Below are 27112 nucleotides of genomic sequence, written 5' to 3' on the forward strand. Positions count from 1 at the left end.
CATGTCTATAAGATTATCTATCTATAAGGACCACATATGTATAAGATTATTTATGCCTCTCCACCCATAACAAGAATAACTCAAACAAGAAATGTGAGTGAAATGGCCACCCAAAGGGTTACATTATATTTATTATACTGATTAAAAAGCCACCATGTGGCTTCTATCAAAAACTTGATACTATACAAAGTGGTTGCAAATATACCAAACATTGTAGCAACTACAATCAAAATATAGCTAAAAACCTTAGCTAGCCTAAGTTACATGTAGCTGCCTTCTATCTATAAGGACAACATGTCTATAAGATTATCTATCTATAAGGACCACATACATATTTATAAGATTATCTATCTATAAGGACCACATGTCTGCAAGATTACTTGTCTATAAGGACTACATATCTATAAGGTTATATATCAATATGGACCATATATCTATAAGATTATCTATCTATAAGGACCACATTTCTGTAAGATTATCTGTCTATAAGGACCACATGTCTATAAGATTATCTATCTATAAGGACCACATGTCTGTAAGATTATTTATCTTTAATGACCACATGTCTATAAGATTATCTATCTATAAGGACCACATGTCTTTGAGATTATCTATCTATAAATTCCAAATGTCTATAAGATTATCTACCAGTAAGGACCACATGTCTATAAGATTATCTATCTATAAGGACCACATTTCTTTAAGATTATCTATCTATAAGGACCACATTTCTGTAAGATTATCTGTCTATAAGGTCCACATGTCTGTAAGATTATCTGTCTATAAATACCAAATGTATATAAGATTATCTGTCTATAAGGACCACATGTCTATAAGATTATCTATCTATAAGGACCACATGTCTGTAAGATTACTTGTCTATAAGGACCACATGTCTATAAGATTATCTATCTATAGGGCCACGTCTGTAAGATTATCTGTCTATAAGGACCACTTTTCTGTAAGATTATCTATCAATAAGGACCACATGTCTGTAAGATTATCTGTCTATAAATACCAAATGTATATAAGATTATCTGTCTATAAGGACCACTTTTCTGTAAGATTATCTATCCATAAGGACCACATGTCTGTAAGATTATTTGTCTATAAATACCAAATGTCTATAAGACTATCTATCTATAAGGACCACATGTCTGTAAGATTATCTGTCTATAAATACCAAATGTCTATAAGATTATCTATCAATAAGGACCACATGTCTGTAAGATTATTTGTCTATAAATACCAAATGTCTATAAGACTATCTATATATAAGGACCACATGTCTATAAAAAGATGCCCAATTAGGGTTGTTTATATAAACATTGATGACTACCAACTTATGAAAATATGTCTTTTTTCCTCCTCGATTCTGTCTCCATTCACTTCCTCTTTTCTACCCCCTCCCCTCTCCCTCCTCTCATATATCTCATAGTGTTCATTCATGTCAAAAAGTTATCTCACCAATGAATAGAAAACTTTTGTAAAATGTTTTTTATGTGACCTTCTTTTTCTGAGTAAATCTTCACTGGCATGACAAATATGTGTAGATACGTCATAGATATACAGCAGTACACCTGAGGCTGGTATCAAATGGGGTTTTCTCAGCACAAAATAACAATAAAATATGAGATGTAAATATGTTCATTTTCTTTGTCACACTTTACTGCTCAACTCTTCTTTGATTTGAATTAAGGAGATCATAAACTTGGCATATTATCATTAAATGTGTACATGTATATATTTTTCAAACCTGGTTTATATCTTACAAAATTGATATGGTTTCTTTCATAACACATGTGTAGTTCGTAAGAGATAAAAGCAAAATACAAATAAAACATTTCCACCACAGAGTTGAAAAAAAATTTGACAGTATTACTTACTGCATGGTTTAAAAAATCCTATAGAAAATAGGTATTGCGGTTCAGATTTAACTTACCACAATTGTTAAAAGCAATATATGAAAAGTTTGTTGCTGCAGGCTCTTTCTCTTGAAAAAGATCTAGATTTATTTACTTAAAGGATATGTGAGATTAACTCTTTGGAGTTGACCCTTTATAATGTTCGGTGTTGGGTACAACCAGACATGGTGTCGATGAATTCCTTTAAACTTCAATACTGATCCATACACATTTGTTGTCTGTCGCAGATAAAGGCATGCCTGAATTTGAATTCTTTTCTCTTATATGTAAACAGTATGGTTTGGGGTAAAGGTCAAATGTTTTCTCCTTGAACACTATCCAAATGTTAGCGGCTTCTTTACATACATTAACTGATATAGATGTCTTTTTGTCATGATTATGTATTATTATGAGTATGTCTCAAGGTTTGTTCATCTTTTATGTTAGAAACATCCCAGTGTTTGTCAGTACTACATGTAACCTGGCTGCATATTTATGCCGATTATAAGTTGGCTGAAGTCATAATTTTGATGGAAAGGCACATGCTGTTTTGTTTTTCCTTATACATTGTATAACAATCACTATAAACAACTCATTTATTTATTCCAGGTAAAGAGATTACTACCCAGTGGAGCAGCAGCTAGGTCGACCAAACTCAAGGTTGGAGATCGTCTGGTGTCCTGTAATGCAGTTAGTCTACAAAATCTTGCCCAGGCTAAATGTTTGAGTATTCTCAAAAATGAGGCTCAACACGGTGATCTTGAACTAGAAGTCCTTCGCCAAACTGCGAATGACACTCCTATGGAAATATCAGTGATCGTTGCCAATGGTGTAGGATCTAAACAATCAAAAGTCTCATCATCAAAGGAACAGGAGATTTATCCAAATTCTGGACTTGAATCTGAGAGTGATAATGATGTTGTTTTGAGTGGATTTCATTTTAATCATGACAAGAGTAATTCTGATAGGGTTAATCAAATGTTTGCTAAGAACGTCAAGCAACAAAACCGTGTGCCTACCAGACATCCACCTCAGAAATACACTTCCGAATCCAATGTGTCTGACCAAGATTCTGACTACTCTCTGAAATCTCAACACCAAAAACTTGTTAAGGCAAAAATGGCATCAAATTCCTCTGATCCTTGGAGCCTGGCGCTGCCACCTCCTGCTGAGTTCTCTGATGATGCTGGATTGACGAGTGAGGCAGGAGCTAGTGATACAGGTGACGAACATGTCCCAACAACAAATATTGACGATATTCTTAGTGACTATGCACCATCAATCTCCGGATCTTTCAGGGTTGAGCCTTACAACAAGGGTTTACAGCTTAGAGATGTTTCCAGTGGCTTAGATCGATCACAGGAGAGAAAAAGAGGGAATTCCTTGACACAAATTCAGGAAAGTTCACAAGAACTGGAATTAGACTTAAGTACACAAAATGGAAAAGAAAATAAATCTTCTCAAGTGAAACAGACCAATTTTGATGAAGCTTCCTTAGAATTTCCAGATAAATCAATGAACAGTTATGGATATGACACACTCAGAGAACAAAGGCAAGTCATGGATGTTTTTGATAGCTATTTAACATCAGAGGATGACTCCATTATGTCGTACAAACAAAGCACATCTCATGGAGCTGAATCTGTGGAGCAATCCAATGTTTGTGTCACATACAACTCTCAAAACAAACCGAGAAACCCTCCTTCAAACCAGAGGGCGAATGGTTCATCACGTAGTGATGGAGACCAAGCTAAATATGAACTGAAAAATGTTATTCATGGAGATACAAATTTAGGCAAAAATGTGGTGACAAACTTAAATTATGATGAAAACATTGTGCCTGTACAGGTAAAAAGAGAAATGTCTACCCCCCCTAACTGGGGTAAGTACAGTAAGTTCAGCAAACTACCAGCTTCAGTGTTTGACCTCCCAGAATCTTCTGTTGATGAAGAGGTTATTATTCCTGCATCAATTGAGAGAGAAAATAAAGTGCCTATATATGAAAGTCCTATGCCACACCTTGATACAAGTCTTCCACGAGAAAAAGTACCGTCTCGACCTAAACTCCAACCACGAAAATCCAAATCTAGTGAATCAGAAGAAAGCATGGAGGAAATAGTTTCTCCTATCTATGTTAAGAAAGAGCAAGGTTCGAGGATTCTGGAAGAAAAACTGGGTACTGATATTGAGGAGACATTTATCATTCCTGAGGAAGCAAAACGTGAAAATGCATGGAGAGCTGTTCAGCTTGTTCTTATGACAGATAAGTGGACAAAAGCATCAAAATCGTGTGATGGACAAGAGGGTGAAGGAGGTGTATTAAATGTCTTATCTGACATAAAATCAGAAAAAATTGAAACCAATATTTCATCAACAGAAGCCAGTAGTGTTACAGGGCTATCTACAAACCAGCTCTCTACATCTGTCTCTAGTTCTGGTGAGCTCTCTGTCATTGCCGTGGACAACAAGTCTACATCTGTCTCTGGTGAGCTCTCTGTCACTGCCGTGGACAACAAGTCTACATCTGTCTCTGGTGAAAATGTTGGGGTCACAGTGACACCTGTGAATAACCAGCAAAAATCTAGGCCTGTTTCAGGTGAAAATATCATCAATGTCAGTGTTGAAAAGATTCATGATTGGCAAAGTTTGGAGAAGAACTCTAGACAAAAGGAACATATGATCACCTCAAGAATAGAGGAATTAACCGATGAAAATGAGGAAGAAAATGTCTCAATAATACTGGAAGAAAACCTAACAAAAACAGACAGAGGAATGTCCGAGAGGAATCTGACAGATCCACAGCCAACTCACAAAACAATTGTGTGTATTGCTGAAGATAACAATGTTAACAACTTTGTAAATATAGACTGCGATCCAAATCAGCCTCTGCCACATGAAAATACTGTGACCTTAAAAAATGCTGTTTTGATAGATACAAACCCTTGTGGAGGCCAGTCTTTGATGCCGCAGAGTGTTTCTGTTTCATTAACATCACCTTTGGTGTCTCCATTGGCCTTGACCCATTCTCCTACCATGAAGTCAGGTACTGATTCCACCCCATCTAAATCTCCTGTACCTAGATCTCCTGTTCCGAGGTCAAGGAAAGGTATATATCCAGACAGAAAATCTCCATCCTCGCCACCTAGGGCTGCATCTCCAGCTGTGATGTTATCCATGGATACTAGCAAAGAATCAGAATCATCAACAACTGAAATAAATGTCACCAAATCTCCATCAGTCTCCCCAAAATCTCCTGGATCTGTGCTGTCTCCCACCTCAATTTCGTCTTGTGCATCACAAATGTCTGAGGGTGATAAACAGGCTAAGCCTGTAAAGAAAGAGGACCCACCTGAAGAATCTGCACCAAAACAATCAACAAAATACACAACATCTGTTGCAGTGACCAAGCCAAGTCTCCTGAGTACTATAAGGTCCCAGAAAACCAAGACCTCAGGTAACATGAAACCGTTGTCCTCCATTAAACCATTGAAAATCACTACTAACTTCCAGCCCAAGCCTGTGAAATATAGTACAACTATCAACACTAGACCTTCCCTTCTGTCCACCCTACATGGGTCTGCTCTCACAACAACCTCCATGGCAGGGGCCAAGTCTTCAAGGTCAGAGGATGAACCATTTCAGGTCAATGTGCTTAAAGGCATTTTGGGATTGGGGATGAAAGTAAAGGTCACAGCTGAAGGTTATTCACAGGTTACAGAGGTCCAGCTAACAGGTCCCATAGCCAAGGACAAAAATATTAGGTAAGTACAACTTTGACTAGAACAACAGAATTAAAGTAACAAATTTATTTATCAAAATGACAAAATTATTTTTTAAAAGGAGATATTTATGTCATATTACCTGGATTGTAAATAGTCGGTTGTTTTAGAATAAAACTTAGAAGAGGGAGAGAAATATGCAGGGACTAGGTCAGATGATTGCTTGTGACTAAGTAGCTTGGTTAGAGTTTGGAGGTCCACATCCCTGTGTGTCTGTCTGTCGAGGCATTTTTGCTGCTGTTTAATTTTTGTCTTTTTCGCCGCCGGAATGAGGGTGAATATTTCATTACAGTAAACATTTAAGTAAACTACATAATCATACATGGTAATTAAATGTATAGGGCAAAATTAAAACTGGGCAAATATGGATTTTACCAGTGAAGGGCGAAAGTTTGACTGGGATTTTCCTGGTATACAATCTCATGAAATTTGATACCCTTAGGTAGTTGTGCAGCAGCGATTTATTTGTTATTCTAGCACGTTTGCTATGTAACAACACTTTTCATTTGTTAATAACCACAAATTATTGGATGATAGACAATGTGTGAGAATGTATTATTTTCCAACAGACAAAATTTGTAATGCTCTGTCAAAAACCTCCCCGCAAATGTACCGTGAGACAAGTGTGTTGTAGGACTAGTTTCATTTGTGGAATGAGAGTACCTGATACTCACATTTAATTTTGTATGTATTTGAAGATTTGCTAGCGGACAAACAAACACAAATCTACTCAAAACCTGTCAAGCACATGTTGAGAATGTTGCGCTGAACTTACCATGAAGGTGACTTCAAATAGTATTTGTAAATCTGTCGCCTGCTGATTTCATGTGTTGATGTATTGGTGGATTTGATTGATTGAAATAGACATCTGACATAAAGCATGACATCAGTGTTTACCTTTTATCATCGGTTGAACAAATGGCACCTGAAAATGGAAATTCTTCCCAAATATATCTGGGTTAAATAGACAAAATATATCATTTTCCACATGGTCAGATGACACAGAGGAGGCAGAGGAATACTGGGGCAAAGGAGTGGGTCCGAATAGGGGAAATATAGGTAAACCTTTAAAATCCTTCTACCATAGGGATTAAAGGATTTTATCCCAATTTGGTCTGGAGCATCCTTGGGCAAAGGAAGGAGACTCAATTATATATAAACGATGGGTGTGGCCCCCCTGGAGGCAGAGGAGCGGGCCCAATAGAGGAAATATAGGTAAAACCTTTAAAATCTATTTTCTACTCTAGGGATAAAGGGATATTATCCTGATAGTCAATTTTGTATAAATGGTGGGTGTGACTCCCGTCCTGGGGCAGAGGGGTGAGGTCAAATAGGGGGAATAGTGGTAAACCTTTAAAATCCTTCTTCTTTGGATTAAGGGATTTCATCCCAATTTGGTCTGGAGCATCCTTGGGCCAAGGGGCCTCAGTTTTGTATAAATGGTGGGTTTGGACCCCCTGAGGGAAGAAGGGCTGGCCCAATAGGGGAAATAGAGGTAAAACCTTTAAAGTCCTTATTCTATCGTAGGGATAAAGGGATCTTATCCTAGCTATGTCTGGAGCATCTTTGGGCCAAGGGGTTTCAATTTTGTATAATTGGTGGGTGTGGCCCCTTTGAGTGCAGAGTGGAAGGGCTCAAAAGGGGAATTTGAGGTTTAAATCTTTAAAATCCTTCTCCTTCTGTCCCATTGGAGGGATTTTATCCAAAGATGGTCTAGAACATCCTTGAGTAAAGTGGACTGAATTTTGTATAAACAGAAGGTGTGGCCCCTCTGGGTGCAGCTAGAGGGGCTGGCCCAATAGGGGAATTTTAGGCTTACTGGGGGGTAAGTCTTTAAAACCCATCTTCCTATGTACTATTGAAGGGATTTCATCCAAATTTGGCCAGGAGCATCCTTGAGCTAAGGGGACTAATTTTTATATAAATGGAGGGTGTGGCCCCTTTGGGTGGAGAGGAATGGGGCCAAATAGTGAAATTTGAGGTTTTTGATATTTACAATCCTTCTCCTTTTGTATAATTTGAGGGGATTTTATGTAATAAGAGTAATTTCCCATGGTTGCTTTATTATCCAGGTGAGCGATACAGGTCCTCTGCGCCTCTTTGTTATGAAACATTATCAAATGACTGGTACCTTTAGGTAATTGTACATTTGCCATTTAGTTTTTGACTTCATCACTTTTTATAGGAAAGGTTTTACTTTTAAGCTAGCTTGATTGCTCATGCGGTCTGTCTTCGTCCATTGGCGTGCATCGTACATAATTTCTCAAAAGCCACTGAACCGATTTCAATGGGGAATTTTCGCAGGAATGTTCTTTATTCAAAGAAAAAGCCAAATTTTGAATTATATGGATCTAACCCCCAGGGGCCTCAGAGAGGTGGGGCCAAAAAGGGTCAGATTGGCAAAATTTTCAACAATCTTCTTCTACAGACACAGATATGCTTGAATCAAATACAATTCATGGTTGGAAAGGTCTCTAGGTGCTTTATCAAAATTGTGAATGCTATTACTCCTGAGTTATCCGTTCCCCTCTGGGGAAGGGGTAAAGTTTATATAGAAATATACACTTTTGGGTATATTTTGTCTATTTTTAGTAGGATATAATTCAAACTTGGTCGGAATCAACATTATTTAATTGCAATATGATGGTATGAAAATTAAGACCCTGAATCACCCCCAGGGGGCCAAAAAGGGTAAAATTGGCCAAAATTTCAACAATTTTTTTCTCCAGACCCAGATTTGCTATATAGGAATTGAATTGAATTTTTTCATGTACATTGCGGCAATAAATAGCAATAGCTGATCTACATATCCTCAGAAGATATGTAGATAAGCAGCTATTCATTGCCGCAATGTACATATTATTTTTTACTTTCAATTCATATATTTACGTAATGATGAACTACAATAAAAAAGCTACAACACTTTCTGTAGATTTAATATTAGAAAACCATAAAAAAGGAACAGCCAGAACTCCAGCCTACACACAAACTTCAAATGTTCAACTTCTGCAGATCAGCTGATTTTGTTGAAACGAAAATATATATCTAAAATCTAGAACACTTGACATTCCTTTCATTTTTGAAAGATGATCTTATTTGAATTTTTTTCGCATTAAACACCGCATATTATATATTTAAAAAAAAAATTGTCTGCACTATTTCAAACCATCGGTTACTTTAATAACCATCCAGGGCACCCGTCGGCCGAGCACCCATAGGCAGTAGTAGTAGGCATAGAGCTCATTTGAAGTTAAATGTACAGCAGTTGAATGATGTAAATGATGATAAGTTGGTGGATAATGTGCCCTGTGGCATTAAACAGGTTCTCTGAGTTTAATGTGCATGTTGATGTCATGGGGATTACCCAGCCGGACATTTTGGACCAGGGTGTTAGAAAGTTTGTGACTACGAGGAACCAATTGTGAGTCGGAAGTCAGTATTTAATATGACAATGTTATAAGTATTTTTTTTAGGTCACCTGAGACAAATTCTCAAGTGACCTATTGTGAATGCCTTTTGTCCGTCGTTGGCCATCGTCCGTCGTCCGTCCGTAAACAATTTTCATTTTCGACTTCTTCTCCAAAACCCCTGATCCAATTGCAATGAAATTTTGCAGAAACCTTCAATGGCCAAAGGTCAACCTAAATTGTGAATTATATGGTCCCCAGCCCCCAGGGGCCTGAGGGGCAGGACCAAAAAGGGTTGAATTGACTGAAATTTCAAATATCTTCTTCTCAAGACCCAGATATGGTAGAATTAAATACTCTTCATAGATGGAAGGATCTTAAATTTTCACCAAAATTGTGAATTTCTTGACCCTGCGGAGGGGGTAAACTTTACTATAGGTTAATATAGGGAAATCACATTTTGGACCAACATTTATTTAATTTCCATAGGAAGTAATTATATTGATGGTATGCACATATCAACCCTGACTGACCTCCAGGGGCTCATGGATGGGGCCAAAAAGGGTTGAATTGACTGAAATTTCAAATATCTTCTTCTCAAGACTGTGATATGGTAGAATCAAATACTCTTCGTAGATGGAAGGGTCTTAAGGTGCTTAACCAACATTGTGAATTTCATGAACCTGGGGTTTCAGGTTTCCCCCTGGGGAGGGGGTTAACTTTACTATAGTTTATATAAGGAAATCACATTTTGGACCAACATTTGTTTAATTTCCATTGGAAGTAATTCAATTTGGGTTAGCATTATCAGTATTGGGTAGCAGTTTGATGGTATGCACATATCAGCCCTGACTTACCCCACGGGGCTGATGGGTGGGACCAAAAAGGGTTGAATTGACTGAATTTCAAAAATCTTCTTCTCAAGACCGTGATATGGTAGAATCAAATACTCTTCATAGATGGAAGGGTCCTAAGGTGTTTAACCAATCATGACGCTTGGGTCTCAAGTTTCCCCCTCAGGGGAGGGGGTAAACTTTACTAAAGTTTATATAGGGCAATCACATTTTGGACCAACATTTGTTTAATTTCCATTGGAAGTCATTCAATTTCGGTAAGCATTATCAGTATTGGATAGCAGTTTGATGGTTTGCACATATCAGCCCTGACTGACCCCCAGGGGCTGATGGGATGGGCTAAAAAAGGTTGAATTGACTGAAATTTTAAAATCTTCTTCTCAAGACCAGATATGGTAGAATCAAATACTCTTCATAGATGGAAGCGTCTTAAGGTGTTCTACCAAAATTGTGAATTTCATGACCCTAGGAGGTCACGTTTACCGGTACTCCTGGGGAAGGGGAAGGAGGGGATGGCAAAATTTGTTATGGTTAATAATGGCAAATGATACTTTGGATATTACATGTTGATAACTTGATTGGAATCATAACCCTGAGTTGACAGTTTGATACTTTGAACATTTTGAGCCAGCCCTACCCCCAAGGGCTGTAGGGCAGGGCTCAAAGGAGTCAGTGTGCTAAAATTTCTTCATTTTTAGCTCACCTGCCTGAAGGGCAAATGAGCTTATGCCATGGCGTGGCATCCTGCGTCCGTCAACTTTTCCAAAAAATTGCTACTAGTCATAAACGACTGAGCAGATTTTGACCAAATTTGGTCAGAAGCATCCTTAGGGGAAGTGGAACAAATTTTGTATAAATGTTGGGTCTGGCCCCCCTGGGGGCTGATGGGTTAGCATTATCAGGGGAAACATAGCAAATTCTTTAAAATCCTTCTTCTTCTGTAGGAATGAAAGGATTTGTTCCATATTTGATCTGAAGCATCCTTGAGGGAAAGGGAACCAATTTTGTATAAACCGTGGGTCTGGCCCCCGAGGGGCCTGATGGGCAGGGCCCAATAGGGAACACATAGTAAATTCTTTAAAATCCTTCTTCTTCTGCAGGAACGAAAGGATTTGTTCCATATTTAGTCTGAAGCATCCTTGGGTAAAGGGGAACCAATTTTGTATAAACTGTGGGTCTTGCCCCGAGGGGCCTGAGGGGCGGGGCCCAATAGGGAACACATAGTAAATTCTTTAAAATCCTTCTTCTTCTTTAGGAATGAAAGGATTTGTTCCATATTTGATCTGAAGCATCCTTGGGTGAAGGGGAACCAATTTGTATAAATCATGGGTCTGGCCCCCCCCAGGGACCTGAGCGGCACTTCCCAATAGGGGAAACATATCAAATTCTTTAAAATACTACTTCTTCTGAAGAATTAGAAAGGATCTGTTCCATATTGGTCTGAAGCATCCTTGGGAGAAGGAGAACCAATTTTGTATAAACCGTGGGTCTGGCCCCATAGGGGCCTGAGGGGCGGGGCCCAATAGGGAACACATAGTAAATTCTTTAAAATCCTTCTTCTTCTGTAGGAATGAAAGGATTTGTTCCATATTTGGTCTGAAGCATCCTTTGGTGAAGAGGAACCAATTTTGTATAAACCGGGGGTCATGCCCCCGAGGGGCTGAGGGGCGAGCCCCAATAGGGAACACATAGTAAATTCTTTAAAATCCTTCTTCTTCTGTAGGAATGAAAGGATTTGTTCCATATTGGGTCTGAAGCATCCTTGGGTAAAGGGGGAACCAATTTTGTATAAAACGGGGGTCTGGCCCCCCAGGGACTTGAGCGGCGCGTCCCAATAAGGGAAACATAGCAAATTCTTTAAAATACTACTTCTTCTGTAGGAATTAAAGGATTTGTTCCATATTTCGTCTGAAACATCATTGGGTAAAGGAGAACCAATTTTGTATAAACCGTGGGTCTGGCCCCATAGGGGCCTGAGGGGAGGGGCCCAATAGGGAACACATTGTAAATTCTTTAAAATCCTGCTTCTTCTGTAGGAATGAAAGGATTTGTTCCATATTTGGTCTGAAGCATCCTTGGGGGAAGGGGAACCAATTTTGTATAAACCTAGGGTCTGGCCCCTGAGGGGCCTGAGGGGCAGGGCCCAATAGGGAACACATAGTAAATTCTTTAAAATCCTTCTTCTTCTGTAGGAATAAAAGAATTTGTTTCATATTTGGTCAGAAGCATCCCTGGGTGGGGGAACCAATTTTGTATAAACCGGGGTCTGGCCCCCCAGGGACCTGAGGGGTGGGGCCAAAAGGGTGCAATTGGGCTCTATTGACTTAAGGGACTTCTTCTCTGGAACTAAGAGATGGATATCAACCATATTTGACTGGAAGTATTCCTCGGTAGTGGAGATTCAAAATTGTACAAATGGTCGGGCTGACCCCCCAGGGGGCTGTGGGGCGGGGCCAAAAGGGGGCAATTTGGCTATATTGCTATAAACTTCTTATGTATAATTATGCCATGGATATCAATCATATTTGGTCAGAAGCATTCATGAGAGGCAGGGATTCAAAATTGTACTAATGTTGGGGCCATAACTATATATACAAATGCTTGGCATAAAGAGACAAAAGTAGTCATGGTATTAGAATAGACCCTGGGATCTGACCGAACCCCTAGGGACCTAGTTACATAGTCACAGCTTGGAAACAGTTGAGATCACTGCCCTATAATCATGCATATATACAATTGCTGAGTATAAAGAGATGAATTCACATATGCTTCCAGGATGGCCTTGGGGTCTGCCCCACCCTTGGAACTTAACCCCTGGGTCATAACTTTGAAATGGTTAAGATCCCCAACCCAAAACTATATATACAATTGTTGGGCATAAAGAGACGAAAGAAGTCATGATATTAGAATAGACCCTGGGTTCTGACCGAACCCCTAGGGATCTCGCTTCTGAGTCACAGCTTGGAAACAGTTAAGATCCCCACCCCATAACCATACATTAAATTGCCAGGCATGAAAAATCTAGTACAGACATACTACAAGAATTGGCATTGGGGTCTGGCATATTCCCTTGGATCTCATTTGGAGAATATTTTTCCATGATTGCTTAGATATCCAGGTGAGCGATACAGGCCCTATGTGCCTCTTGTCCTTGTTTAGAATCAGAGGTGCTAGTTTCAAATACTTTTTAGTCTTAAATATGTATGCTAGATATTTAATAAGGTGGTTTTATTGTTTTTTTTGTCACTTTGAATAATATTTCTGTTCATGTTTTAAAAACAAAAATCAACTCTCTGTATAAATATATCAGAACTCAGGTGACCGTTAAGGCCCATGGGCGTCTTGTTAAGTTTTAAATTAGAAAGAATAATAATTGTAGTACAATGGTGCACCATTCATGATTTTTGTAATGTTTATTATTATTTCTCGCAACTATGTTATCTCGGAGAAGGGGAGATAACTATTCTCAGAAATGGTACTAATGCGACGTAATATGAAGTGGTCATTGTGTGTGAAATCAGCTGATTGTTTGCACGAGAACCGTTGTATTCATAGTGTATTCATATTTTGACGTCATTATTATATGTGCTTCATTTATGGAATGGTCCTTAGGACTGCTTTATCAAAATGGCCGGCAATTTTTTTTACCTCTAAAACACCCATTCCCCCCTGGGGAAGGTGTAAGTTTACTATAGTTTATATAGGGAATTAACACTTTTACCTCTCTTTTGCTTACTTTTGATGGAAAATAATTCAAACTTGGTGGTTTGAGCATTAAGGCCTCTTGTCTTTTTTATTTTGGAACAAAGGATATAGGTTAGACTTGGGCAAACATTTCTAATTCAATTTTCTTCATACCCTGAAATTTGAATAACAAAAGCAGATATTCTCAACAAACAGCTTTTATTAGAAGGGCAAATCATATGTTTATAAAAGAGGATAACCATGTCCAACATCCTGTTTATTGAGTCCGTCTTAAGGGAAGACAAGTTTTACAAATAGTTAACAGAATGAATCCTGAGTGGTGACATCAATGACATGTGTTATATAAGGAGGACCATTCACTACCTCACACAAGTTTTATATATGCTTCAAGGCCAATAGATATGTAAGATAAGGGGTCACACTGGGCTGGGCATATATATCTTATGATCCCTAAATCGTTTAGTGATTTATTCTTTAGATTATTTAGAGATGTTTATATGTTGGTACATTTAAATGCTATGAAGACAAAATTGACATTTTACTGTGACACTTGAGGTTCATCTGAAAGTATCAAAATCTGCCCATATCTGTTCAGTGTTTTTGTCTGCTGCAAGCCATGTATGGATAGATAAACACTTGATACATGTAAAGCTATATAGAATAATCCAACAATGATTAAAGTATAATAATTGCCATTCTGTTGCCAATTAGTGAAAAGGAAAGAGATATTTTGTCTAACTGAAGTGTGAGTTGTATTTTTACAAAGATGCAGAAAACCCTCAATATTTAAAAGAATACCCAAGAATCATCTTTATCCCTTTTTTGAAAAATTATCCCCCATAAATGTCTGTTGGCAATAAAGTCTGTTTATAAACTCTTTGTGTGTGGTCCCTGTTGCCCATACTGGAATATCAGAATTGTTATAGATATACATTTATATTACAGTTTGTCCTTAAAATATGGTGAATGGCAAAGACGGTGCCAAAACTTATAACTATAAGCTAAAGCTCAAACTCATTTTCGTTCATCTGAATTTTATAAAACTCACTAGATAGTATTTATTATAATGATTATCAAAACCAGAGAAAATTTCCCATTCAGTGGTAAAAATGGGCTTGCTGAAGTTATTGATAATAATAGGTTAAGGAACATTTAATATGTTCACTGAGGCAAATCAATTCATCCTACCTGGCATAAAGGAAAGCAAGATATTTCAAGTAGGTGACCTGTGGGGTGAGATTATCTCTCCAGATAATTACACACAATGACACTATATGAGCAGAGGAATTTCACTGATTCTCTAGCTATTGTCAGTCCTAAACAAATGTCCCTGTTGCTCAAAGTTTGGTTAAAGTTAATATGTAATTAGTGAAAGATCCAAATATAAATAAAACAAAGTCAAGAACATCTGATATCTTTTCACAGCTATAGATTGGTTGAGACAATAAGATTGATATGTTTGAGGATTCTTTTTGCTCTGAAAACACTTGTTTCTTCTTGACAACAACTTTATTTTTTCATTAATTACTGGTTGAAGTTATCAAACCTTTGAGCTGCCTGGGCCAGAAGACAACAAGCTGATGTGAACTAAAACAGATTTGGTTTATAAAATGTCAAATTAAAACAATATGCTGAAACCCTTCACATTATGATAAAGTGAAGCCCCCCGCCCCACGCTTTATTTCTCAACCTCAGATCTTTTTTTGTTATAAATATATGTATATATATATAGAGAGGACAACAGATTGAAGTAAACTAAAAGAAAATTAATGATAAAAGGTGGTCAGAAACAAACCATGGTTCATATCACCATTATAGGGTTTCACATTACTACATCGGGACCCTCCGAACTCTAGATAGACACACTACCCATTGAGGCAGCTGGTCACTGACGATTGACCCAGTACAGTTTCGCTACAATAACAAGCAAGATAGACCAGCTATATATTTGTTATTAAATAGATTAAGAAATGTCCATATATGCTTAGTTTGTTTTGAACACAAACAGTAACTGAAAGTTTATTTTGTGAGCTTTTGAAAACATCTGGGTGTTTTTTTTGTCAAACAAAGAATGTCTTGCTGAAAACAACTCGCTTATATTAAGTTATTGTGGCTTATTCAGTAAAGTCAGCTGTTAGAATAATATCGATTTTTTTGTCCAAATAACACTGTTAAATACTGCAAGCAGTCAGAGAAATACTGGAAACATTTTAACATCCACTAAGGGGAAGATTGGGGATGATTTGGTGCCCCCCCCCCCCTCATCTCTGTTCATTGATTCCCCTTCCCTCCTAATCCAGCCTTTCAAGCATTTTACAGTCGTTTCAGTCTGCAATATGGTTGTCACATGTTGGTGGGTGTTTTTTTTCAGAATTTTGGTTACAGTACATTTCTCTATCAACATTTAATATGTATTCTAGTCAGCAGTGACGCTCACTCATTTACATTCTTTCAACAATGCATACTTTGCCTTCATTTACCATATTGATATTGTATTCTATTAAAATCAACAACACAAACAAAAGGAAAATTACCTATCTTATATGATAATAAAGCAAGGAAAAAGAAAAAAAAATGTTATGAAGTGAACGTTTTAACATTGAATGTAATTTTATGTACTGTTTTAGCAGGAAAAAAAAAAAAAAAGACAAGGAAAAGAGACAATTAAGACGTAGGAAGGGAGGAAATGGTGTCTTAAGACATGATAATAGTTTACCATTAGTTCACTTTTGTAACATGTATCTGAAAAGAATATGAAGTAGTAGTTAAGATATGATTATTGATTTTAAACAGAAGCCATTGCAATTTTGTATTGTGGGTAACTTTAAATGGAATGGTATAGATTTGTCTCCATATTTCTTAATTAAAAAAAAAATCATCCCATTTATTCCTTTCAGTGGAGATTAAATTATTTTGGCATAATTTTCAAATTAATAGGTATATAAGGATATTATATATTTCTTTTAGGAATTTCTTCCTGCAATATGATTTTTATGCCCCCCCCCCATTTAATGGCGGGGGCATAAAAATCATATTGCAGGAAGAAATTCCTAAAAGAAATATATACTATCCTTATATACCTATTAATTTGAAAATTATGCCAAAATAATATACATGTAGTGTTGCCCATGTCCATCCTGTTCTGTCCTGTCCCATCCATGAGCGGGGGCATTTATGTCTTACAGACATTTTACTAGTTTTTATAGAGTTAATGATACTTTGGTATGTAAGAAATTCTGTATTAATGTTAAATTTCTATATAAATTCTTGATAATTGTAAAACATACCATCACCATTTTCTTTAACTAAGTCATAAACTAGTATTGTTCCTTTTTTAAACCATTCTATATAAAATAAAATACTCCTATTTCTATCTTAACTGAATTATTGTACCCGATAGGTATTTTGAAAATACTTTCCTTTTTATATCCCAAACTTTCAACCGTTTTAGCTAACTTACTCCAACTTGATAAGACATCTTTCCAGAATAGATATTTTTTACTATTCTGCTGGCATTTTAAAATTTACTCTAAACCACAATTAGCTCAAATATCGTATTTATGCGAGTATAGTGCACACTTCTTTAGGTAGATGTTGTCATGTCAAAAAGGGGGTGCGTACTCATTTTTTTTTCATTCTTTTTAGGTCACCTGAGCTTTGCTCAAGTGACCTATTCTAATCGCTTTTCGTCCGTCGTCGTCCGTCGTGCGTCGTGCGTAAACTTTTACATTTTCAACTTCTTCTCAAGAACCAGTGGATGGATTTTTTTCAAACTTGGTCAGAATCATCCTTGGTAGATGAGGCTTCAAAATTGTAAAATTGGGATTCCTACCCCAACCCCTGGGGCCAGGGCGGGGCCCCAAAGGGAAAATTAATCAATATTTCAAAAATCTTCTTCTCCAGACTCAGAGGTACTACAGTGATTTTCTCTACGTGGAAAGAAAGATCATCAGGGGCTTTACTTAAATTGTAAATTTCAGGACCCCCGAGCTATCCGTTCTCCCTTGGGGAGGGGGTAAAGTTTACTATAGTTTATATAGGGAAATAACACTTTTGGGTATATTTTGACAACTTTCTGTAGGAAATTATTTTTACTTGGTGAGAATTATCCTTGGAGGAAGATGGTTTCAAATTGTAAAATTGAGAATCCTACCCCAACCCCTGGGGCCAGGGCGGGGCCCCAAAGGGAAAATTAACCAATATTTCCAAATTTTTCACTTCCAGACTCAGAGGTACTACATTCATTTTCTCTGCATGCAAAGAAAATCATCAGGGGCGTTTTTTTAATTGTAAATTTCAGGACCCCCGAGCTATCCGTTCTCCCTTAGGGAGGGGGTAAAGTTTAATATAGTTTATATAGGGAAATAACATTTTTCGGTATATATTTTATCCATTTTCAGCAGAAAATTACTCAAACTTAGTTAGAATCATCCTGGGTGAATGAGAGTATTACTTTGTAAAATTGGGATTCCTGCCCCGTCCCCAGGGGCTAGGGCGGGGCCCCAAAGGGAACATTTACCAATATTTTCAAATTCTTATCCATTGATGACATGACAAGTATTGAATTTCACTTAGTTTACATGCTGATTTCCACATCACATCTAAACAATAAAATAAAGCTACAAGTACCTATGATATAACTCAGGTGACCGCTAAGGCCCTTGGGCCTCTTGTTTTTCAAATCTGACCCCAAAAACGTACCTGCGCACTATACCCGAGTGCGCACTATACCCGCAAATTTATCTGTATTTCCAAACGTTTTAAATACTATTTTTCATTTTCCCTCTGATGTATATATACTGTCTACAGATCAAGGTTAATTTTAACGAGTCTATAAAAGATTTGATGTGTAACATTTTTAAGTCCCCTTCATAGTAGTTTTTGATAATAATTCCTCTTTTTATTTTGTCTGCTTTACTATGCCATAAGAAATTGAAAAGTTCTGTATTTAGTTTTTAGCATGTTGCAGCGTCTGGTATCAATATTTTACTTTAAACAACTTCTTCTTAATAACCGCAAGGCCTAGAGTGATGATATTTGGCCAGAAGCAAACTGAGATGAAGGGCTACCAAGTTTGTTAATATGTTAAAAACTTTAAACAACTTCTTCTGAATAACCAAAAAACCCAATTTACTGATATTGGGTCTGGAGCATGCCGGGATGAAGGGCTCCCAAGTTTGTTTAAATGAATGACCTTCACTCATATTCAAGGTCACAGGGGTCAATTGTCTTAAAAGTTTTTTGAACAACTTCTCCTGAATAACTTAATGGACCAATATGGTGATATTTAGCCAGAATCATGCAGGGATGAAAGTCTACCAAGTTTGTCCAAATTCATGACCTTCACCGATATTCAAGGTCACAGGGGTCAAATATGTTAAAAACTTTTAAACATCTTCTTTTGAATAACCGAAATGCTCAGGGTGTTGATATTTGGCCAGAAGCATGATGGGATAATGGGCTACCAAGTCTGTTCAAATGAATGACCTTGACCCACTTTCAAGGTCACTGGGGTCGGATGTCTTAGAATCTTCAAACGACTCCTCAATAACCAAAAGGCCCAGGGTACTGAAATTGGGCGTGTAGCATGCTGGGATGAAGGGCTACCAAGTTTTGTTCAAATGAATGACCTTGACCTACTTTCAAGTTCACTGGGGTCACATGTCTTAAAATCTTCAAACGACTTCTTCTCCATAACCAAAAGGCCCCGGATTCATATATTGGGCCTGTAGCATGCTGGGATGAAGGGCTACCAAGTTTGTTCAAATAAATGACATTGACCCACTTTCATGGTCACAGGGGTCAGCTGTCTTAAATTTTTCAAATGACTTCTTCTCAATAACCAAGAGGCCCAGGGAACTGATATTGGGCCTGTGGTATGCTGGGATAAAGGGCTACCAAGTTTGTTCAAATGAATGACCTTGACGAACTTTCAAGGTCACAGAGGTCAAATGTCTTGAAATTTTCAAACAACTTCTTCTCAATAACCAAAAGGTCCAGGCTCATGATATCTGGCCAGAATCATGCTGGGATGAAGAGCTACCAAGTTTGTTCAAATGAATGACCTTGACCCACTTTCAATCTAATGTCCTTGTTCGACATCAAGGTCACAGGCGTCATATGTTTAAATCTTTTAATACGTTCTTATGAATCAAACACTGATATTCTGCCTGTAGCTGTATTTTAGTCCACTTTTAAGATTACAAGTGTGAGATTAATATCAGGTGAGCGATGCAGGCCATTTGGACCTCTTGTTAATAAAAGAAATGTTTTTGGAAGGCTAAAATTACGGGTGTAAACCGACAAAATCGGGTCACTTAGCAGGTATGACTTTGTTGTAAGATCACTGAACTATGGATATATGAATGGTGAACTATTACATGTTCTACCCAAGGGAGATAAACCCAGACAGTTTTTGAAGAATTGGAGGCCTTTTTCTTTATTTCACATAGTGTATAAAATAGCATCAGGATCAATAGCGGGACGATTAAAAAAAAGTATTAGAGAAATTCCTAGATAGGGATCAGACAGGTTTTGTTGCAGGTACAATGTATAGGGGAAAAGACCAGGTTAATTTATGCTTCAAAAATTAGAACTAATAAGAATATCAAAGGTATGAATATAGATATCTAAGAAAGAAACTTTTATGAACTCTATAGCTTTGTAACAAAATTCTGGTTTATAGTAAATAAAGGCAAAACAAGAGTTTTTTGGATTGGCATTAAAAAATATAGTAAAGACAAATTCTTTCCAGAATGGAATTTACCTGATGCATTGGTTTATTAGACACTATAATAAGCAGGCTTGTGAAATAAGTATCAAGGTAAATAAATATTTTCTGTAAAATATGAAAAATATTGCAATATTAATAAGAAAAGCATGTTTCACATTCTAGGGTGTGACTCCTACTTATAAAAGGAGAATACAATGTTTCTGTGTGTCCTAATGTTACTTCATCTGATTGGTTTGAATTTTAGATAGAAACTTGTAGAGATATTTTTGCTTTGATTAGTAAGACATTTCCAACCATGTTATTTCATTTCTCTTATTTCTATTCGTTTTTATTTCCGAGCTATTTTATACCCTGCATTTAGGTAAGGGGTTACATAGTCATCGCTTTGTCAGTGTGTCAGTCTTAAAACCACTTGATGACAAGATACCTCATGAACTCTTTGATGGTATGGTTACATCTGCTCTACACCTGATTATATTTTAGGAGCCGATACAGCTTAATGCCACTTGGTTTAGGTTTTTATCCCCTGCTTTCACTGAAAAGTGGGATATTAATTTGGGTCTGTCTGTCTGTCCGTCCGTCTGTCTGTCGCGCTTCGTTTCCGTGCAATAACTACAACAAATATTAACCGATTTTCTTTAAACTTGGTCACAGGGTTAAATGCCTTAAGGGCTCAGCCAAGTTTGATGACCACTTTCAGCTGACCCCATTTAGCGGAGTTATGGCCCCTTGAATAATGAAACACTTCATTATCTTCCGCGCTTCGTTTCCGTGCAATAACTACAACAAATGTAAACCGATTTTCTTCAAACTTGGTTCGATTTTGATGAAAATTGGTATTTAGGAATATTAGGGGACAACATAATTCAACCGCATCGGTTTCGTTGCCATAGCTACCACACGGAGGCTTCTGATTGGTCGAAATTTAGATATTGTTAGATTTTGATGAAAATTGGTATATAGGGATATTAGGGGACTGCAAATTTAAACGCATACGTTCCGTTGCCATAGCAACTACACAGAGGATTCTGATTGGTTGCAATTTAGAAATTGCTCAATTTCCCTCAGTATGAACAATGTAGGTGTACTATACGGCAATGCGATCCTTTTCTGATGCATCTTTGCGACTATGAGGGCAGTTTTGGGGACATCTTTAATGGTCCCCCATTACAATTACTACTTGTTGCTGTAGATATTGTTAAGATGTTTCAACCAAATTCCTTATGCACATCCAACTCATGCTAAGTTTTCCAACCGGTGTGATTTGTGCATATTAACGGATAATCAATAAGTTATAGGGCTGTTCTTCAAGTTTCAAGCTATACATTATGTCTCAACAGCATGATACTCACATGTTTTAACCTAAACTCAATAATGTTAATCTACAATATGTCCTGCAAGCGGGGGATACAAATTCCACGAATTTGCTTGTTTGTGCAGTGTTGGATCACCACACTCAATAAGCTGTTGAATAACACAAGCTTGAGGTGATAATGATAAAAAGTGTAGTGTGCTGACCCATTACTCATATTCTAGGGGCCAAAAGGGCTTTCTTTTATCTATATTTCATTTACTTTACATTGATTTCAAAGCTCTTTGCTCATTTATCATAATGATATACATGTAAGAATGTATTGTATTATTCAGATAAACATATATATATATATATGTAACACATGATGTAACTTCAGTGTTGCCCATATTTGTATGATTACCTACATTAATTGTACAACAACAAAACATAATGCTGAAAATTACAAGACCAGTTTAGCAACCTACAACATGTTGAGATACATGTATTTATAATGATTTTTATCTAAATTATATGAGGAACAGGTGAGCTATTCTGCTATCCATCAGGCTTTGTCTGTTTAAAAGCAAGGGTAGAGGATCACAAAGTAGCACGCCTATTGGGTATACCTATTTATCACATCACAAAGTAGCACGCCAATGGGTATCCCTATTTATCACATCACAAAGTAGCACGCCAATGGGTATCCCTATTTATCACATCACAAAGTAGCGCACCAATGGGTATACCTATTTATCACATCACAAAGGAGCACGCCATTTGGTATATAACCTATTTATCACATCACAAAGTAGCACGCCAATGGGTATACCTATTTATCACATCACAAAGGAGCCCGCCAATGGGTATTCCTATTTATCACATCACAAAGTAGCACACCATTGGGTATACCTATTTATCTCATCACAAAGTAGCCTACCAATGGGTATACCTATTTATCACATCACAAAGTAGAAAGCCAATGGGTATACCTATTTATCACATCACAAAATAGCACACCATTGGGTATACCTATTTATCACATCACAAAGGAGCCCGCCAATGGGTATTCCTATTTATCACATCACAAAGTAGCACACCATTGGGTATACCTATTTATCACATAACAAAGTAGCATGCCAATGGGTATACCTATTTATCACATCACAAAATAGCACACCATTGGGTATACCTATTTATCTCATCACAAAGTAGCCTACCAATGGGTATACCTATTTATCACATCACAAAGGAGCACGACAATGGGTATACCTATTTATCACATCACAAAATAGCACACCATTGGGTATACCTATTTATCTCATCACAAAGTAGCCTACCAATGGGTATACCTATTTATCACATCACAAAATAGCACACCATTGGGTATACCTATTTATCTCATCACAAAGTAGCCTACCAATGGGTATACCTATTTATCACATCACAAAATAGCACACCATTGGGTATACCTATTTATCTCATCACAAAGTAGCCTACCAATGGGTATACCTATTTATCACATCACAAAATAGCACACCATTGGGTATACCTATTTATCACATAACAAAGTAGCATGCCAATGGGTATACCTATTTATCACACCACAAAGTAGCACGCCAATGGGTATACCTATTTATCACATCACAAAGGAGCACGCCATTGGGTATACCTATTTATCACACCACAAAGTAGCACGCCATTGGGTATACCTATTTATCACATCACAAAGTAGTACACCAATGGGTATACCTATTTATCACAACTAAAGGTTTCCTTGTGTTATTTCCACATCAGGACTGGAGATTACCTCCTAGCAATCAACAACACAGAGCTGACTGGGCTCCAGGACAGTAAGGTGCAACAGATCCTCAGGCTCTTACCTCGTGGCCTTGCCAAAATCATTGCCTCAGCAACTCCACCTAGTGGTGACCTCAGATCCAGTGATCCAAGAAGAGGTAACTAAGATGTAAATGTGACTTAATCAACATGATTTATAATATTTCCATATCACATTGCTGGAATCAGCTTGTCGATATATCCATGTAGCATACTGTTACCATCGTAGTTTATACCATTTGTCTGTACAACTAATTTTGTATGATATCCGTGTTACAACCATCATAGTTATATCTGAGTTACAACCATCATAGTTATATCTGTGTTACAACCATCATAGTTATATCAGTGTTACAGCCATCATAGTTATATCTGTGTTACAACCATCATAGTTATATCTGTGTTATAACCATCATAGTTATATCTGTGTAACAACCATCATAGTTTTATATGTGTTACAACCATCATAGTTATATCTGTGTTACAACAATCCTCGTTATACCTCTGTAACAACCATCATAGTTATATCTGTATTACAACCATCCTAGTTATATCTGTGTTACATAACAACCATCATAGTTATATCTGTATTACAACCATCCTAGTTATATCTGTGCTACAACCATCACACTTATATCTGTGTGGCAACCATCATAGTTATTTCTGTGTTACAACCATCATAGTTATAACTGTGTTACAACCATCATTGTTATATCAGTGTTACAGCCATCATAGTTATATCTGTGTTATGACCATCATAGTTATATCTGTGTAACCAACATCATAGTTATATCTGTGTTACGACCATCATAGTTATATCTGTGTTTCAGCCATCATAGTTGTAAGTGTGATACAACTATCATAGTTATATCTGTGTTACAAACATCATAGTTATATCTGTGTTACAAGCATCATAGTTATATCTGTATTAAAACCATTATAGTTATATCTGTGTTATAACCATCATAGTTAGATCTGTGTAACAACCATCATAGTTTATATGGGGTACAACCATCATAGTTATATCTGTCTAACAATCATCATAGTTATATCTGTGTTACGACCATCATAGTTATATCTGTGTTATAACCATCATAGTTAGATCTGTGTAACAACCATCATAGTTATATCTGTGTTACAACCATCATAGTTATTTCTGTGTTACAACCATCATAGTTATATCTGTGTTACAACCATCACAGTTATATCTGTGTTAAAACCATCATAGTTATATCTGTGTTTCAACCATCATAGTTGTAAGTGTGATACAACTATCATAGTTATATCTGTGTTACAACCATCATATTTATATCTATGTTATAACTATCACACTTATATCTATGTTACAACCATCATAGTTATTTCTGTGTTACAACCATCATAGTTATATCTGTGTTATAACCATCATAGTTATATCTGTGTAACAACCATCATATTTTTATATGTGTAACAACCATCATAGTTATATCAGTGTTACAACCATAATAGTTATATCTGTATTACAACCATCATAGTTATATCTGTGTAACAACCATCATATTTTTATATGTGTAACAACCATCATAGTTATATCAGTGTTACAACCATAATAGTTATATCTGTGTTACAACCATCATAGTTATATCTGTGTAACAACCATCATAGTTATATCTGTGTTACAACAATCCTATTTATATCTGTGTAACAACCATCATAGTTATATCTGTGTTACAACCATCCTAGTTATATCTGTATTACAACTTTCCTAGTTATATCTGTGTTACAACCATCATAGTTATATCTCTGTAACAATCATCATAGTTATATCTGTGTTACAACCAACAGCGTTATATCTGTGTGACAACCATCATAGTTATATCTGTGTTACAACCATCATAGTTATATCTGTGTTACAACCATCACAGTTATATCTGTGTTACAACCATCATAGTTATATCTGTGTTACAACCATCATAGTTATATCTGTGTTACAACCATCATAGTTATATCTGTGTTACAACCATCATAGTTATATCTGTGTTACAACCATCATAGTTATATCTGTGTTACAACCATCATAGTTATATCTGTGTTACAACCATCATAGTTATATCTGTGTTACAACCATCATAGTTATATCTGTGTTACAACCATCATAGTTATATCTGTGTTACAACCATCATAGTTATATCTGTGTTACAACCATCATAGTTATATCTGTGTTACAACCATCATAGTTATATCTGTGTTACAACCATCATAGTTATATCTGTGTTACAACCATCATAGTTATATCTGTGTTACAACCATCATAGTTATATCTGTGTTACAACCATCATAGTTATATCTGTGTTACAACCATCATAGTTATATCTGTGTTACAACCATCATAGTTATATCTGTGTTACAACCATCATAGTTATATCTGTGTTACAACCATCATAGTTATATCTGTGTTACAACCATCATAGTTATATCTGTGTTACAACCATCATAGTTATATCTGTGTTACAACCATCATAGTTATATCTGTGTTACAACCATCATAGTTATATCTGTGTTACAACCATCATAGTTATATCTGTGTTACAACCATCATAGTTATATCTGTGTTACAACCATCATAGTTATATCTGTGTTACAACCATCATAGTTATATCTGTGTTACAACCATCATAGTTATATCTGTGTAACAACCATCATAGTTATATATGTGTAACAACCATCATAGTTATATCTGTATTACAACCATCATAGTTATATCAGTGTTACAACCATCATAGTTATATCTGTGTTACAACCATCATAGTTATATCTGTGTAACAACCATCATAGTTATATCTGTGTTACAACAATCCTAGTTATATCTGTGTTACAACAATCCTAGTTATATCTGTGTTACAACCATCATAGTTATATATGTGTAACAATCATCATAGTTATATCTGTATTACAACCATCCTAGTTATATCTGTGTTACAACCATCATAGTTATATCTGTGTAACACTCATCATAGTTATATCTGTGTTACAACCATCAGAGTTATATCTGTGTGACAACCATCACACTTATATTGTGTTACAACCATCATAGTTATTTCTGTGTTTCAACCATCATAGTTGTAAGTGTGATACAACTATCATAGTTATATCTGTGTTACAACCATCATATTTATATCTATGTTACAACTATCACACTTATATCTGTGTTACAAACATCCTAGTTATTTCTGTGTTACAACCATCATAGTTATATCTGTGTTACAACTTTTATAGTTATTTCTGTGTTACAACCATCATAGTTATTAGCTCACCTGGCACGAAGTGCCAAGTGAGCTTATGCCGTGGTGCGGCGTCCGTCGTCCGTCCGTCGTCCGTCCGTCCGTCTGTCTGTCCGTCCGTCCGTCGTCCGTCCGTCGTCCGGCGTCAATATTTTACTTTAAACGACTTCTTCTTAATAACCGAAAGGCCTAGGGTGATGATATTTGGCCAGAAGCAAACTGGGATGAAGGGCTACCAAGTTTGTTCAAATAAATGACCTTCATCTATTTTCAAGGTCACAGGGGTCAAATATGTTAAAAACTTTAAACAACTTCTTCTCAATAACCAAACTGCCCAGGG

At 36.7% G+C, this 27112-nt stretch overlaps 1 protein-coding gene across 10 annotated transcripts in view; it reads left to right on the forward strand.

Annotated features, from left to right (window-relative positions):
- Positions 1–27112, forward strand: part of LOC110445929 (mucin-17-like) — a 146160-nt gene that overhangs the window by 81765 nt on the left and 37283 nt on the right. For all 10 annotated transcript variants that reach the window (XM_021490811.1, XM_021490809.1, XM_021490812.1 and 7 more), the window contains 2 exons: positions 2514–5665; positions 23471–23631. In XM_021490811.1, coding sequence (XP_021346486.1) covers positions 2514–5665; positions 23471–23631 — 3313 coding nt within the window. The remainder of the gene's footprint in view (positions 1–2513; positions 5666–23470; positions 23632–27112) is intronic.

Source organism: Mizuhopecten yessoensis, unplaced genomic scaffold, assembly GCF_002113885.1.
Source record: "Mizuhopecten yessoensis strain PY_sf001 unplaced genomic scaffold, ASM211388v2 scaffold2421, whole genome shotgun sequence".
In the NCBI taxonomy this organism is placed as follows: domain Eukaryota; kingdom Metazoa; phylum Mollusca; class Bivalvia; order Pectinida; family Pectinidae; genus Mizuhopecten; species Mizuhopecten yessoensis.